The 16,700-nt window shown below is 39.8% G+C and overlaps 1 protein-coding gene across 1 annotated transcript; it reads right to left on the bottom strand.

Moving 5' to 3' along the window:
* Positions 1-5,240: 5,240 nt before the first annotated feature.
* Positions 5,241-13,233, bottom strand: TMEM70 (transmembrane protein 70). The gene is made up of 3 exons (XM_063079940.1): positions 12,930-13,233; positions 11,150-11,255; positions 5,241-6,102 (listed from the first exon to the last, which is right to left on the bottom strand). Exons 1-3 carry the CDS (start codon positions 13,137-13,139, stop codon positions 5,648-5,650), a joined length of 771 nt encoding a protein of 256 aa, XP_062936010.1. The 5' UTR covers positions 13,140-13,233; the 3' UTR covers positions 5,241-5,647.
* Positions 13,234-16,700: the final 3,467 nt, after the last annotated feature.

The raw sequence follows: 16,700 nt of genomic DNA, 5'->3' as shown, positions 1-16,700 counted from the left end.
TAAAAACAAAACAAACATTTTCCAGTCAGTAATAACAAAACTGTTCTGTAGGTCTCTTCTAAAGTCTCAACAGACTGGGACCCCTTTTCCATATGCATTGCTATTCTTTCCCACAAGCTCTTAATACAATTTCTCGTGGCCCAGAGAGCTGAAGCTATAGATCTGAACTGAACAGTCTCATGTAAACTATTTCTGCTCAGTAACAGGTTCAGGACAGAACAGTGCTAGATGAGACCCCAGAAAGGGGACACTACATGTAATTCTGCACTGTGCACTCACCTATGAAATACTAGAGCTCCAGGGAATAGTTGGGGTCCTAATAACGAAATATCATTATTTTGTTGTGGCATGTATTTCATTTCAAAACTCTCACTCCATTTCAGAAAAACAGCTATTCTTTGAGATGCTTTGCTACTTGAAATCCTATATAGGATATAGTTTAGAGTTAGTAACTACAAATGGCATGGGGTTGTGACCTAAAAATCTGCATGCTTAAGAGGAAAATAATCATATGTTGGTAAAGGTTTTACTATAGAACTGTGCTACTTTCCCATTTTTACAAAAGCAAAAATCCATGGGAAGAGGGTGAAATGGGAAATTGTTCACTGAGTATAGTTTCAGTTTTGCAAGATAAAAAGTTCTAGACATCTGTTGCACAATAGTGTGAATATAGTTAACACTACTTAACCGTACATTTGAAATTGGTTAAGATGGTAAATTTTATGGGGTTCTGTTTTTTGAGGGGTTTTTTGGTTGTTTTTATGTGGGTTTTTGGTAGCTGGCTGGGGATTCAACCCTCAAACCCTTGACCTTAGTGTTGTCAGCACCACACTTTAACAAAGTAAGCCAGACCCTATGTTATATGTTTTATACTATCATTTAAAAATAAATTTAAAAGATGAAAAAAAGGGCAAAAACCCATGAATATTCCTAGTGGTCTCAAAATACCATTTCCCACTAAAAGGAACTAGGATTCCTTGGAGAAATTGTTGATTCAAGATCTGGGGCAGAAAATGTACGAGATGAGCCTGGAACAACTTATATTAGATAACCAATTTGAAGAAGTTTTCACTGACCAAAGACGGGTATTAATAGTTTCCTATTGCTGCTGTAACAAATTGCCACAAATTTAGTGGCATAAAACAACACAAATTTATTCTCTTACAGTTCTGGAGATCAGCAGTTTGAAATCAGTTTCACTGGACTAACGTCAAGGTGTCAGCAGAGCTGGTTCCTTCTGGAGACTCCAGGAAAATCTGTTCCTTGCCTTTTTCAGCTTCTAAAGCTGTAATTCTTGCATTTCTCTGCCTTCAAAGTGCATCACTCCAATCTCTGCTTCCATCATCCCATCTCCTTCTCCTCTGATCTCCTGCCTCCTGCTTTTAAGAACTTCTGTGATTACAGTGGACCCAGATAGATAATTCAGGGTAATTCAACACAAAATCCTTAATTTCATCATATCTGCAAAATCCCTTTTGCCATATAAGGTAACATTTTGCTGCTTTTGGTGATTAGGACATGAACATCTTGTGGTGCCATTATTTAGCCTACCTATATGATTGTATAAACATTAATAAGATAGTGACTGCAAGAAATTGAAATACATCAAATTTATTTAAATCCATGAGCTCACGACATTCTTTTTAAGTCTAATTATCATCAGGTGATGCTAGAAAACCAACACTATTTTTAAAACTAGCAAATAAAGGGGAAGAATCAAGCATTTATCCTGACTTTTCTGTACAAACTGAACTACTGAGTAACCAAATGATAGAGAGGGACAAGTTTCTCTTGTCTTCCTATACTTATATCTCTACTTTTAGGAGTATTTCAGCTAATAAATGAAAAAGGAATAAGAGAAAATAACAATTCTGCAACACCTAACAATTAGTGGACATAGGCATTGAGCATTGATAGTTGCTAACATCACAAAGAGAGACAAAAAGACACTATGTACCTCTTAATGGAAGAACACTATGGAAGCCAGCCTCCAAGATGGTTCCCAATTAGCCTTACCTCCTGGCATGCATGTCCTTGTGAATCTCCTCCAACACCGAATAAGGCTGACTGTGTAACAGAGTATTGTGCAGTGACAGTGTGTGACTTCCATTTAGGTCATACAAGACAGTATAGCTTCCATTTTGCTCTTTTGGATTACTTTCTCGGGGGATAAGCAAGAAGCCCTAAAAAGAGATCTATGAAATCTCTCTATGAAATAGTCTCATCCAAAATAATCAAACCTCACTGATGAAGCTTTAAGATCTACCTATCGATTTATAGGAAATACAAAAGACAGAGAAACATGTTAAGCCATAACCCGAAGATGTTATCAGAAAATCTAGACCATGAGAAGATCTAAAGTATAAACAACTCAGTTCTTCAACAGATAATATGCAAGAAAAAAAAAAAAAAAGGAATGAAAGAAATGAAGAGTCCCACAGAAGAGTCTTAAAAGATATTTCAACAATTAGTATGAATAAGTTGCGAACCTTACTTGGATCTTAATCCGAGCAAAATGTGGGGAAAAAAATTATGAAACAATTGGAAATTTAAACAGACTGATTATTTGATAACATTAGGTTTTGGTTTTGTTTTGCAAGTATGATAATGTTATTATGGTTATATTTTTGAAGAATTCCTTATCTTGTAGAGTTAAAAAATTAAATATTTAAGAAAAAAATATTATGACTGGGATTTACTTCCAAAAAAGGTAGAGAGCAAGTGGTTAGGATCTAAATGAAACAGTATCAACTGCAAATTGGTGATTGTTGAATCTGGATGGTAGAGCCAGGCAGGTGCATTGTAGTCTTCTTTTTTTTTTTTTTTTAAAGAAAATGCAATTTTATTAATATTATTTTTTACATTCTAGGATGTTGAGGCAGAGCACTTGGGAGGGTGAGGGAGAGGGGAAACGGGAAGGAAATGGGATGGAAGGAGGGAGGAGGGGTGGGATTGAAGCCTGTGGCACCCCCGTCATTCCCACAGAGGAGACCAAGGGGCCTTCCAGCAGTGGCTTGGTTGTTGCCAGGCTAGGTGCAGATGTCAGAGGGTTGTGGCAAAAGCCCTTGCCCCCACCATCCCAGCTTAGGAACCCAGGGCCCTTCTTGTTGCAGCTCGGTGATCACTGCTGGGCAGGCTGTGGGTGTCAGGGGGGGGGGCGTGGCCGAGGCCTGAGGCCTCCTACCGTCCCAGGTTGGGGGAGCCCAGGGCACTTCCTGCAGGGGCTCAGTGGTCACTGCTGGGCTTACTCTTCGTTTTGGGGGGCAGCTGGCCAGTACCAGGAACCAAACACTTGACCTTGGTTGTTACAAGTCTTTTTATCTAATTTTGTATGTTTGAAATTCTCAATAAAGAATAAAAGAACAATAACAACAAAAGTATAGGTGTTCTGAAAGAATCAGAATACAATTTTAACAAATATGTTCAAGCTAAGGTTGTTGTTCACACCTAATGGCCATTTTGCTGCTTTTGCTTTCAGAAGTTGAGGCCTTTCAGTACAGTGAAATCTACATTAGGGAAAAGGACTGCAATAACACATTTTATAGGTGGGGGTTTACTATCTGATGTAACCCAGATGTCAGCTGAGATCACCTTGTCTTTTGAGAGTCAAGTAAAACTAATTCACCGCTCCTTCTCCAAGACAGTGGGAGACTCATTACCGCCCCAGTCTTTCTGAGATTACTCTGCCTGAGGTGGAGTAAAGTGGCATGAGGGAAGTGTGTATTATTTCTCCTTACCTCAGCCTGAGTTGTTTCTGCTGGCTTATTTCAAAGATGAACCATCATGTTATCCTATGCACACTGACCTTTCCTATGTCCTGGTCTCACTCCAGACTATGCCCTTGAGAAGTCACCTATCCCACTTAAACTTTTTTTCCCCTAAATAAACAAAGTTGTCTCCTGAAGGATTATTCTGAAACAAATAATAAGTTTTTCACTCCATTACACAGAGAACAAACTGATCACATAGACAGAGGACATATATCCTACATCACATGGATATAGGACTAAAAGGAGATATGTTGTACACAAATTATGAAGAAAGAAGATCTTGGAAGAAAACTTCAAGATGTTAACAATGCTGCTTTTTCTAGCTGGAACTAGGAATGATTCTTTTCTTGCTTCTACTTTCTAATATATCCATATGAACATTTACTCATAGGATAAATTTTTATGGAAAGATATCTCACTCACTGTTGGGATAACAACAGGCATATCTAGGAGACAAAGGACAGATGAGCAGGCAGGCAGAGGCCCAACCTAAGGAAAAGATGGCACAGAGGAATAGGGGAGGTTGAGTGTGATGAGCAGCTGATCCTAGCAGAAAGGTAGGTGTATTAGTCTGTCTATGTTGCTTATAACAAAACACCTGCAACTGGGTGATTTATAAAGAAAACAAAATTTATTGCTTACAGTTTCTGAGGCTGCTCCACCTTTCAATAACCATAATAGGATTTCCCACCCTCTTAACAGTCACACTGGGGGCTAAGTTTCTAATACATGGCACTTGGGGGACAAAACTCAAGCTTCAATGAGTTTGGGGGGGGACATAATTCAATCCACTACAGAAGGCTCCAGGTCTCAGAAAAATGGCTTTTCTGCCTCAAGCTATCTCCTACAAATAAGCTTTTAGCAGCCTGACGCAAATGATCTTTCCCTATTAAGTAGTGATGCCCCTGCTGCTTCTCCATCAACCTCACTTATACACAGGCACGCCATAAAGATTAAATTAAGTTTACTATCACGGTAGCCGTAGGCAATGTTAGGCAGCTCCATAAAGACAGACTGGGTGTTTTGTCTTTAATTGTGACCCTGTTACCTAGTACTACACACTCTGGGCACTTAACAAACATCTGATCTAAATAGCATGGCTTGAGGCCTCTTGCTCCTGGCTGGAAATCCTTCACAAGAATCAACTTCCACTTTACGATCAGAGGTTAAAAAATCTTAAAATTCAAATTCTTGATAAAGCTTGCATAGAGACTGCTATTTTACAGAAGGTATTGTCCATCTATTTAGTACCAATGATTTTCCTACTCTGACAGGGTGCACTGAGGGAGAACACACATGGAGGGACAAATGGGGCCACTGAAGTCAACACTACTTAGGTCACCATTTCCCGTATAGCTAATCATAAACTCAGTTGTATATGGACATTCTTACTAAGTGCAATCATGCCAGAGCAGTTAAGCAAAAACCTGTGTTCTGAACCAAAGGAGACAGATTAACTGCTTCCCATAATTTGTAAATTTTTCCAAATGTCTTTTAATGTAGGAAAAGAATATTCATACACTCAGAAAAATCCAAACACAAAGAAAAAAGTAACTCCCCATTTGCTTCTGACATCTAATCCTTATTTTATAGAGGCAACCACACTTATTATACATAGCTCAAATTATTCTTGCATAAACCAGCCTGTACGTGTAAATTCATGCACACACTTTCACATGAATGGTAGATACTATTTTTTTTATACATAGCTTATTTTATTATAAAGGAACATCATTCTCCAAAAATTAATTAAAAGTTCTGTTTGACAGTTTCAAATTATTTTTAACAATCAGTCACTAACAGAATATAAAAGTAAAGGCAATTTTATTATTATACATTGAAATATAAATACATTTAAGCACAAACATAAAATAGGCTCATTTCTCGTCCTTAAGCTGTTTCTCTTCACTGGCTTCTTCCATATCAAAAGTGAATGGTTTGTCATAACCCATTAGATGGATATAGTCTTCATGGTTTGGAAAGAGCAGTGGATTAACTAGCAGTGATTTTGTTTTAGCATAAAATGTGGTAAACACATGTGTGCTGTCTGGAATCTTCACATCATTCTGGTGAAACACTGTACTTGTTTCTGAAAGCACAACATTATAAGTAATGGCTTTATAAGTGTCTGTCGTGGCCTCATGGTACAACCGAATGACATAGCCTTTTGTAAGAAAGTGAAGTAGCGCTGGTGTGACCAATGTAAAGCTTCCTATGATGCCATAAAATAAGATTTGCAAAGGCAGACTTCCAAATATATTATTTTGTGAAAAAATGTATGGTAGAAATGCAAGGCTGATCACACTTGTAGAATAAGAAAAACATTTCACACCTAAATGAAAAAAAAAAAATTAATACCATTAAAGTTGATTCTGAAAGCAGATCATCAAAAAAAAAAACTCTCTACTAACAAGCACTTGCATATATATAACATAAAATGTTCACACATGGGGAATTCTATCAGGCTAAGTGCCCAGGATTAAAACAGCAAATCACCAAAGAAGTAACACCAGTGCTTATGAAACATGTGGAAAACGTATTCAACTTCTTTAGCAAGGAAAAACACTCAAGTTAAAACAGTGAGATATCATTTTTACCTATCATGTTAGAAAGATTAAAAATAAATGACTTCTAAACTGTTAAACACTTCTAAACACTTAAAATGGTTAAAATGGTATATTTTATGTGATGCATATTTTGCCACAATAAAAAAAAATAACTTACACAGAAAGAGAAATACCACATGTTCTCACTTATTGGTGGGAGCTAAAAATAAATAAATAAATTCATACACACACAAAAAAAACCGGAGGGGGGGGAAGAAGACATAACAACTACAATTCCTTGAAGTTGATACGACAAGCAAACAGAAAGGACATTGTTGGGTGGGAGGGGGGAGAGGGAGGAGGGAGGGGGGTTCGGTAAAGGGCCACAATAATCAACCACATTGTATATCGACAAAATAAAATTAAGAAAAAAAATAAAAATAAAAATAAAAATAAAAAATAAAATGACTTAAAATGTAAATTTTTCTTAGTTTTAATTTATAATTTTAACATGATCATAATAAAAATTACCATCTGTTTGGAAAACAGACAAGCTGAAATCCTAAACAAGTTGATTATAAGAAGCAACAAGGGGGAGTTAGTCCTCCCAAATACTAAAACATAATAGAAAGACTAATTAAAATAGTGTGAGAGCTGGCCGGTTAGCTCATCTGGGAGAGCACAGTGGTGGTAACAACAAGGTCACAGGTTCGAACCCCCCTACTAGCCAGCCGCCAAAAAAAAAAAAAAAAAAAAGAATAGTGTGGTACTGGCACACAAATAGATCAATGGAAAATCCAGAAATAAATCCATTGCATATGGAAATTTAGTATAGGATAAAGATATAATCTAAAATCAGCAGGCAAAAGATGGACTTTTTTTTTCTGCTGGCTGGTAGGGGGCAAAATGGACTTCTTTTTTTTTTTAGAAGATGACCGGCCCTGAAAAATGGACTTCTTAATAAGTGGAGTTGTAACAACTGGATAGCCATGTAGAAAAAGATAAAATTCGGGCCGGCCCGTGGCTCACTCGGGAGAGTGTGGTGCTGTTAACACCAAGGCCATGGGTTCAGATTCCATAAAGGGATGGCCGGTTAGCTCACTGGGTGAGCGTGGTGCCAACAACACCAAGTCAAGGGTTAAGATCCCCTTACCGGTCATCTTTAAAAAAAAAAAAGAAAAAGATAAAATTCAATCCATTCCTCATACCGTATACCAGGAGAATTAAAAATAGTCCAGAGATTTAAATGTAAAAAATAAAATCATAGAAGTGTAAGTATAAGAAAATATCCATGAGGGCTGGCCAGTTAGCTCGGCTGGTTAGAGCACGGTGTTGATAACACCAAGGTCAAGGGTTCGGTTCCTGGTGCCCCATACTGGCCAGCCACCAGAAAAAAAAAAAGAAAAGAAAACATCCATGAAGTCCTTTACAATTTGGGAGTGAGAAAACTTTTCTAATTATGACTCAAAATATAGACACAATCAGGGGGAAAGACTGGTAGTCTGACTTCCATAAACAGAGGAAAGACAAATGAAAAGCTGGAAAAAATATTTTTCACTCATCACAAAGGGTTAATATCCCCAATATACGAAAGGTTTCTGGAATATAAGAAAACCAACTACTCTATTTTAAAGGCAAAAATGCACATGGAGGGCTGGCTGGTTAGCTGTTGGTTGGAGCGGGTGTTGATAGCACCAAGGTCACAGGTTTGGATCCTTGTACTGGCCAGCAGCCAAAAAAAGATAGCAATGGTCATTTAAAAGATAAAACAATGCTAAACCTCAAACATAAAAAAAATGCAATTAAAACTACAGTAAGATACTGTTTTTCTCCCAAATTGACAAAAAACAAAAGTTTAACAACATACTATTGGTGAAGCTGTAACAAAGCAGACACTCTCATACATTGCTGCTGGCTGAAGGCTTAATAGTAAGGCTTGTCAGTAATTTAAAAATATTTCCTCCCCTTTTCCCACAAGTAGTTGCTATGACATTGGTACACATGGATACAACAGGGACCAAACTGCCTCCTCTTTAAAAGTCTAAGCCCCTCCAAAATACCTCTTTCTTCACCATTACTTTTGTCACTTTGTAGTGGGTTAAATAGTGTCGCTCAAAAATTCATGTCCACCCAGAACCTCAGAATGTGGCCTATTTAGAAATAGGGTCTTTGCAAATTTAATTAAAGATTGAAATGAGATCATACTGGATTAAAGTGGACCCAATACAATGACAGTGACTTTGTAAGGACAGAAAAGGACATACAGAGACACAGAGAAGGTGGCCATATGAAGACCTAGGCAGAGACTGGAGTTATGCAGCTACAGCCAAGGAATACCAAGAAGCCACCAGAAGCCACCAGAAGCGGGAAGAGGTAAGGAAGAATTCTTCCCTAAAGCCTTCAAGAGAGCATGGCCCTGCCAATATTTTGAATTTATACTTCTAGCCTTTAGAACTGTGAGAAAATAAATTTCACCAAGTTTGCGATAATTTATTGCAAAAGCTTGAGGAAACTAATATACACATATACTTTATCTTGCCTGGAATGAAGTTCTTGCTAACTTCTGAACATATTCTGGGCTTTCCCATCTTCATGCCTTTGCTCATACTACGCCTGAATGACGGACACTCTTCTTTCACCTCTCTTCATATTCAAATTTGACTAGTCTTAAAAGACTCAGCTGAAATGCCACTCTGATGAGGCCCTTTCTGTTCTAATTCTTTCTCTCCCTCATCTGAAATTATTATATCTGCCTTTTGAGCTCACATCTATTCTCTCTATTATTAAAAATTACTTATTATGATTAGTGTAATGTATTCACATCTCTCCTCCCAGACTCTAAGAGTCTACATTATCTTTGAGTAACATCCCTGACACAAAGCCCATGACACAATGCACAGTGAATAGTATGATGACATCGGTAATTATTTGTTGCCAAATTAACAATGACTGTCAACTAAAAGGCCCTTCAAGTGTCTTTAGACAAGGACCCATCTGGAAGTTTAGAGAACCTCCAGGAATGGTACCCGTATCAGTCTATTTCTGTTGCTCATAACAGAATCCCTGAAACTGGGTAATTTACAAGAAAACAAAATTTATTTCTTACAGTTTTGGAGGCCAACAAAGTCCAAGGTCCAGGGAGCACATCTGTTGAGGGCCTTTTTCTTGGTGAGGAATCCATATAGAATACCATAGCAATGCAGAGTACCACATAATGAGGGTTGGGTAAGAGTGCTTGCTAAGGTCTCACTTGCTTTCCTTATAAAGCCACCAGTCCACACTCATGATAACCCATTAAACCATTAACCCATTACTCCATAAATAGATTAATCCATTCATGAAGCATAGTCCTCATAATCCAATCACCTCTTAAAGGCCTCACCTTTCAAATATGACAGTCAGATTTCCTACCCTCTTAACACTGTTACAATGGGGATTAAGTTTCAGTGAGTTTTGGAGGGACATTCAATCCACAGCAGTACCTCTATTTTAATGCCTCTCCCTCAGTTTCTACATAGAAAAAAAACACTAATCTCTGATAAATAGAATGACATTCTAAAAGGCTTTCTACTGAAAGAACTCAAACATTAAATTCCTCTACGAGTTACAATCCTACTGAACACTATGGATATAGCTATGCTCTTCACAAATATTACATCCTACCCTCATGAAAATTAACTTTCCAGAAGGGGGTCAAATGGGAACAAGACATAAATCTAAAAACCTTTCCCCATATTTGAAGAAATGATGTATGCGATCAGACAGAATGGGGGTCACTGTTAAAACATACCTCAATGGCATCTGTCCAGGTATACCGGGCCTGAGATGGGACTCCAGGCTCAATGGCCTACTCAGGTACTGCCTTCCAAAGAAATTTCTAACCACCCAAAATTGACTATTCCAATAACTTCAGAACTCCATTCAATGGTGAGTATAATCAGTCATTTCACCATGTGACTCCCTGTGTCACTGTAGAGACTAACCATCAAGAACAAGAAGGCCCTCACCAGATGTGTTCCCTGGACTTTGGACTTCCCACCCTCCAAAACTGACTCTACAGAGAGTCTCTACCAGCAAGAAGGCCCTCACCAGAAGCACCCCCTTGATTGTGGACTTCCCAGCCTCCAGAACTCCAAGAAATAAATTTACTTTCTTTATAAATTAAAAAAAATAAAGTAAAAAGTGAAAGATCCCCTATTCTACTCCCCCAAATAACCGCTCTTTTTCTCTTTCTTTTTTTGGTGGCTGGTTGGTAAGGGGATCCAAACCCTTGACCTTGGTGTTATCAACACTATGCCTTAACCAAGTGAGTTAACTGGCCAGCAAAATAACCACTCTTAAGAAGTATTCTTCAGGCTGGCCGATTAGTTCACTTCGCCAGAGCGTGATGTTGATAACACCAAGGTCAAGGGTTCAGATCCCCATCCTGGCAAGCCACAAAAAAAAAAAAAAAAAAAAAAAAGAGGTATTCTTCCATATTTTTTTCTCTACATATTCAAACATACACAAATATATACTTTTATTTTCATTTCGTTGTTGAACATCCTGAAGAGGTGACCAAAGAATGGAAGCTTGAGCGTCTAGCTGTAAAATCACAAAGAAATAATACAGCCTTGGAACATCTTTTTAAAATCTCCCACAAATACAAAGGTCTCAACTTCTATATCTTATCAATAGGTCTCAAAATAAAATTTAAAAAAAATATATATATATAAAGCCTAATTTTCCTATGTCTTGTAATTAACAGATGCTAAAACAATAGATAACACATGCTAAAAATATTTTTTCAATTAAAAGAAAAAAAAGGAAATGCTCTTATTTTTGATTACCTACCAAATACCATTCGGGCCATATTCCCAGTATAAATCAGCCTTCCATCTTCTAATTCCTCAAGCTGTGTATGTAAGCATCGAACACATCCTTCCCAACAAACAGGTATCTATTGAAACAGACCATTATAATATGAATACTTAGTAAACTGTATTTTAGACCAACTTTTACATTTTTTTGTTTATTTTTTAAAATATAATGAAGAATAAAAGAGAACTTGTTATATGAGGTGACATAAGGAATTCTTCCAAATAATTTACAGAGCTAAAGTAATCCAACTAGCTAACAGAATGGCTTTCCTTAATTCCAGTCACAAGTAGAAATGTGCTGAGTTTAGGGCCAGCCCGTGGCTCACTCAGGAGAGTGTGGTGCTGATAACACCAAGGCCGCGGGTTTGGATCCCTACATAGGGATGGCTGGTTAGCTCAATGCGTGAGCGTGGTGCTGACAACACCAAGTCAAGGGTTAAGATCCCCTTACCGGTCATCTTATTAAAAAAAGAAAAACAAAAACAAAAAAGAAATGTGCTGAGTTGGAGTTTGCTAGGTTTGCATCCAGGCTCTCAGGTTTTTAGATCTAGTGTGACCTTAAACAAGTAAAAATCTTTTAACAGTTTCTTCCACTCCACTGTTAATGAGAACACTGTCCTCCTTCGATTTAAAAGCATTAGCTTTTCAAAAATAAATTCAATTTAATGTAATTTAATACAATAACATCAGTAAAACACTCTGCAAATTCAGATTATATTTAAAGTCCAGACCTTTTCAATGCTTCTAAAATATTTAAACTATAGCTAGTATCTTAAAAAGGGAGCAACTCTTTCCCTAAAAGCCTTGTAAATACCTTCCATCCCCTGTTCCTCTTAACAAGGTAAAATTTTTACTTAAAATCCTACATCAAATTTCGCGGAAATAGAAGCGTTCCCTGAACGTCTGAAAATAAACTCTACGGTGCACACACTTCAAAATGTATACAGCATGCCTAATTTTGCTGAAATTTAATTAGATTCCAGGGGTTGGTCCGTTAGATCACTTGGTTGGAGCATGGTGCTGATAACACCAAGGTGAAGGGTTTGGATCCCCTTACCAGCCAGCCGCCAAAAAAAAGGAAAAAAAAAAAGAAATTTAATTAAGATTCCAATTTCCATTTTAGGCATTTCTTCCAAGTTGCAACCAAGCTTGCCAATCCTGACACCTCACAGGGTAGAATTAGGAGCCAATTTGTTCAGATAAAAATGAAAAGATTAGTGGTGCTGATAACACCAAGGTCCAGGGTTCCATCCCTGTACCGCCGGCCAGCAGCAAAAAGAAAGAAAGAAAGAAAGAAATGAAAAAAAGAAAATGAAAAGATTAATGTCCACATCCCCCCTTTTTCCAGGGACCAAAGGAATGCCTAAAAACAGAGCCACCTAATAAAAAACAGAACAAACTCAAAGTCGGTTCTCCAGGTTGTTTTGGTTCTATCTCCAGGTGCTGCATCCAATTTCTTTGCAAATTTAACCCTTCCTGAGCAGCTGATCAACGGCAGAAAGGAATTAAACCGAGTCATCACAAACCCGCTGGATTCGAATCCACTGGTAAAGTGCTTGGAACCGCTCAGAAAAGTAACCAAAGGTACTCCTAAACTCGCGGGGGCTGGGCTATGTACCCCGGAACCAAGCGCCGGTCCCCGAGGACACGGCCTGCAACTTCCTTCCGCGCTCCAGCCCCTGACAGGCGGGACAGGGAGGTCGCGGGACCCCCAAGCCCAACGCTACGCCCCCCACCCGACCCCGACGACAGACCTGTGCTCTCCCGGCACACAGGAGAAGGGGCGCGGCTCCCCGCAGCCCCGCGCTCCCGCCGCCGACCCGCCACAAGGGCCCGTTGCAGGAGGCCGACCGCGAGACTGCCGCCCTGGGGCCTCGGAGTGCGGCTGTGGCCCACAACGCCGTCCTCTTCCCACCGAGCCGCAGTCCGGCCGCCCACCGGCCGCCCAACGCCAGAAACAGCATCCCGCGCGTGAGAGGTGCCGGAGAACGGACAAGTGGCCTGAGCCCCGGGCGGCCACACTCGGCTCCTCACACGGCAGCGGCCAGACCGGCAGCGCACGCCCCGCCCCCTAGAGGCTCGCCGGGCGCGATTGGCCGCATGCGCGTGCGCAGAATAAGGGGTCGGACTGCAACCTTCCCCTCTACCGGCGTTCTCCGAGGGCTGAGCTCCGAGTCCGAAGCGCTCTTCCTTGCTGGGGAGATCTGCAAACGCCCAGCCTGTGCGCGCCTCCCTCTTCCTGAAGTTTGGCTCACTTTATCACAGTGTGGAAGAACAGAGGGGGAGAGCCGTGCGAGAAGCATAAAGCCTGGAAGCCAAGGTTAAATCCTTCATTCTGTGGGCCCTAAAAAATTTCCTTTGAGAAAATGATTCTAGCCTATTGGCACAGAAGGAATTATACTTTACACGACCTGAGTCTGGCTGGTTAGCTCACTTGGGACAGCTTGGTGCTGGTAACCCCAAGGTGACGGGCTCAGATTCCGGTACCAGCCGGGCGGGGGAAAAAAAACACTTTACATGATTTGAACAAAAATTAATGGTAATTTAATTCAACCATTGGGTTAGTAGAAAAATGGATCTTGTGTCATATGATAGTGATACTTGTTACCAAATTTATCTTCCGAAATCATTCACATCCATGTATACATTTCTTTTTTTAAAAAAATGATGACCGGTAAGGAGATCTTAACCCTTGACTTGGTGCTGTCAGCACCACGCTCTCCCAAGCGAGCTAACCGGCCATCCCTATATAGGGATCCGAACCCTTGGCTTTGGTATTATCAGCACCGCACTCTCCCGAGTGAGCCACAGGCCAGCCCATATATACATTAATTAGTTCACTCCTTGGTAAAGAAGTATTGGGCACCTATTGCCAGGACTAAGTTATGTGCAGAGGATACAAGGGTACTGGATAAAATCAGGAACTCATGGTTCTGACATAGAGGAGGAAACACCTAAAAATAAGCTAGAATATGATGTTGTAATATCATTGAGATATACTAATATACAAAATGCTACAGAAGTCCAAAGAAAAGCATGATTAATTTAGCTTCAGAATGTCTTCAGACCCACTTCACATTCAGCTGAGTCTTGAAGAACAAGCATCTCACTAGTAGAGAGACACTTTTTTTTACCGCCATTTTAGAACTATGACTTTTTTTAACTTGGCATGTTATTTGTATAGGAGAGTGTATTAGTCAGGTTTCTCCAGAGACAGAAGCAATAGGATATGTATATAGACATACAGAGGGGATTTATTAGGGGAATTGGCTCATGTGATTTATTAAGGCTGAGAAGTCCCAAGATAGGCTGTCTGCAAACTGGAGACCCTGGGATGCCGGTAGCATGGCTCAGTCCAATCCCAAGACCTCAGACCAGGGAAACTGATGATGTAGTACTTAGCACAAGGCCAAAGTCCTGAAAGCCCAGGAGTGCTACCTGGTAAATCCTGGAACCCAAAGGCTGAAGAGCATGGAGTTCTGATGTCCACAGACAGGAGAGAAAGAGTATATTCCAGCTCCAGAGGATAGTGAAAGATACTCGCCTTTCCCTCTGTTTTGGTTCTCTTCAGCTCCCCAGTAGATTGGATGGTTCCTGCCCATACTGAGGGTAGATCTTCCCCATCTAATCCACTCAGGCTCACATGCTAATCTCCTCAGGAAACACTTTTACAGACACACCCAAAAATACCAGGTTTCTAGGTATTCCTTAACCTAGTCAAACTGACACCTAAAATTGATCATCACAGAGAGGAACAAATGTATAGTCTAAAATAATATGATCACCTCCGAATACTCTCTATATTGGGGGTGGGGGGATCTCCACTAGGACAAAATGATACTTGTTTATGTATAACTTTTTTTTTTTTTTTTGGTAGCTGGCCGGTACAGGGATTGAACCGTAGACCTTGGGTGGTGTTATCAGCACCAAGTTCTAACCAACTGAGCTAACCAGCCAGCCCTGAATAACTTTATTTTCTTAAAGTTATCTTCTACTTACATTTTTAAAATTCAGTTTAGTGTAAGTCATACCACAAACATCTTTTATCCATTATTTTACTGATATATACAGTATTTAAATTTTTCTTTTCATATAAAGGATGTTTTTCTTTAATGTATTCAGAGAACCTGAATTTTCTTATTTTCTGTCAAGCTTAGTTTCTTCCTACACATACTGTGAAGAGATGAAAATAATAACATTTGTTTGGTCTACTTCTTAAGGTTTCTAAATAGCTAAAATGAGTCATATTCTGAAAACTGTGCAAAATTACATGGAATATAGTTAGATTTTCCAATTCTGGTAATTTGGAGACATTTGTTGAATATAAACTACTTGAATGAGATTTTAGAGTGATTCTAAGGCTGTTTTTAAAAAAGAACCCTTGATTTCCATTCATATCATGAGAGGTTCCATTTGAAGATGGAAGCTGATGGAAAAAATAAAAATGAATATTACTTTTAGAAGGCATGACCAACACTATTGTGTGAAATGTTTGTTTCCCTCCTGAACTAAAGGAGGAAAGGAAACAATTAAATTGAAAATGGGCCCACAGCTTCCCCTTTTGGACCCTAATGCCTCTCCTCCCTAAACTCTATTTTGAACTACCACTACAGCCAAAAAAACTTTGTTTTATGATTTCTGCAAAGGCTTTGAAAAGTTAATCCAGGACAGTCTGTTCTGTTCTTGCAATTAATTCTAAAAAAGCAGTACCTTTTACCTGCCAAATCAACTGAAAAAGTCTTTCAGGCAAAAATCATTATTTCAACAAATTATGTATTTTGCTTTTGTGGACATTGTCCCACCATAGTGCTTAGTTGAGCAACTTGCAATCATAAATGTCTTGGCCCTACATTCCCTTCATGCCACACTGCCGGAGAAAAGCAGAGGGTGAACTTCATTTAGCTGTTTCAGCATTCCTGGAAAGGTGCCTGAATATCTAACGACAAGCTAGTAAAAAGGATAGGCTGATAGAGGGAGGAGGAGGGGCAGTGAAGGGGGGCGTGGAGTGAGAAAGATGGTCCCAGAATTGAGTAACGGTGGCGGGCGCCTGGGCTTTCTGTGAGTGAGCTCAGAATCGAGGAGACCTGAGCAAACCCGGGGCGGGGGAAAGTCCCCCAGGGTGGGGGTGGACACGGTTAGTTTCCTGTAAATATTGAACGATACCGGGAAGAGAGGAAATGAGGCCAGCCGATTGCGCGAGCCGCTGAGATGCTCCTCAACCTGCACTGCAATTTTTCACAAAGTACACATACCGCTTCATAAAAAGCACGTTCTTGTTAGCACAGAAACTGCACTCCCACGTTTCAGTCTTTGCTCTGCAGTCTCCCACCTCCACGAGTACCCCTAAATGAGACACAGCGACAGTCTCTGAAACCAACCAAAATCTTACCACGCAGCGCAAGAACCTACAAGTCCCAGGATGCAGCGCTGCCTGGAACCAAATACCGACTGTAGCCGCCGGAGAAACTACAAATCCCAGGATGCAGTGCTGCCTCGGACTCCTGAGCGCCTCTCTGAGGATGCTA

Source organism: Cynocephalus volans, chromosome 15 (genome assembly GCF_027409185.1).
Source record: "Cynocephalus volans isolate mCynVol1 chromosome 15, mCynVol1.pri, whole genome shotgun sequence".
Lineage (NCBI taxonomy): Eukaryota > Metazoa > Chordata > Mammalia > Dermoptera > Cynocephalidae > Cynocephalus > Cynocephalus volans.
This window is presented reverse-complemented; position numbering and strand designations above follow the sequence as displayed.

Bases quoted from the DNA above. Each gene is read 5' to 3' on its own strand.
- TMEM70 (XM_063079940.1), bottom strand. From the start codon at position 13,139: ATGCTGTTTCTGGCGTTGGGCGGCCGGTGGGCGGCCGGACTGCGGCTC. The intron at 11,256-12,929 runs GTCTGTCGTCGG...CTGTTTCAATAG, and splicing joins TGTGTGCCGGGAGAGCACAG to ATACCTGTTTGTTGGGAAGG. The intron at 6,103-11,149 runs GTAGGTAATCAA...TTTTTCATTTAG, and splicing joins TATGGCCCGAATGGTATTTG to GTGTGAAATGTTTTTCTTAT.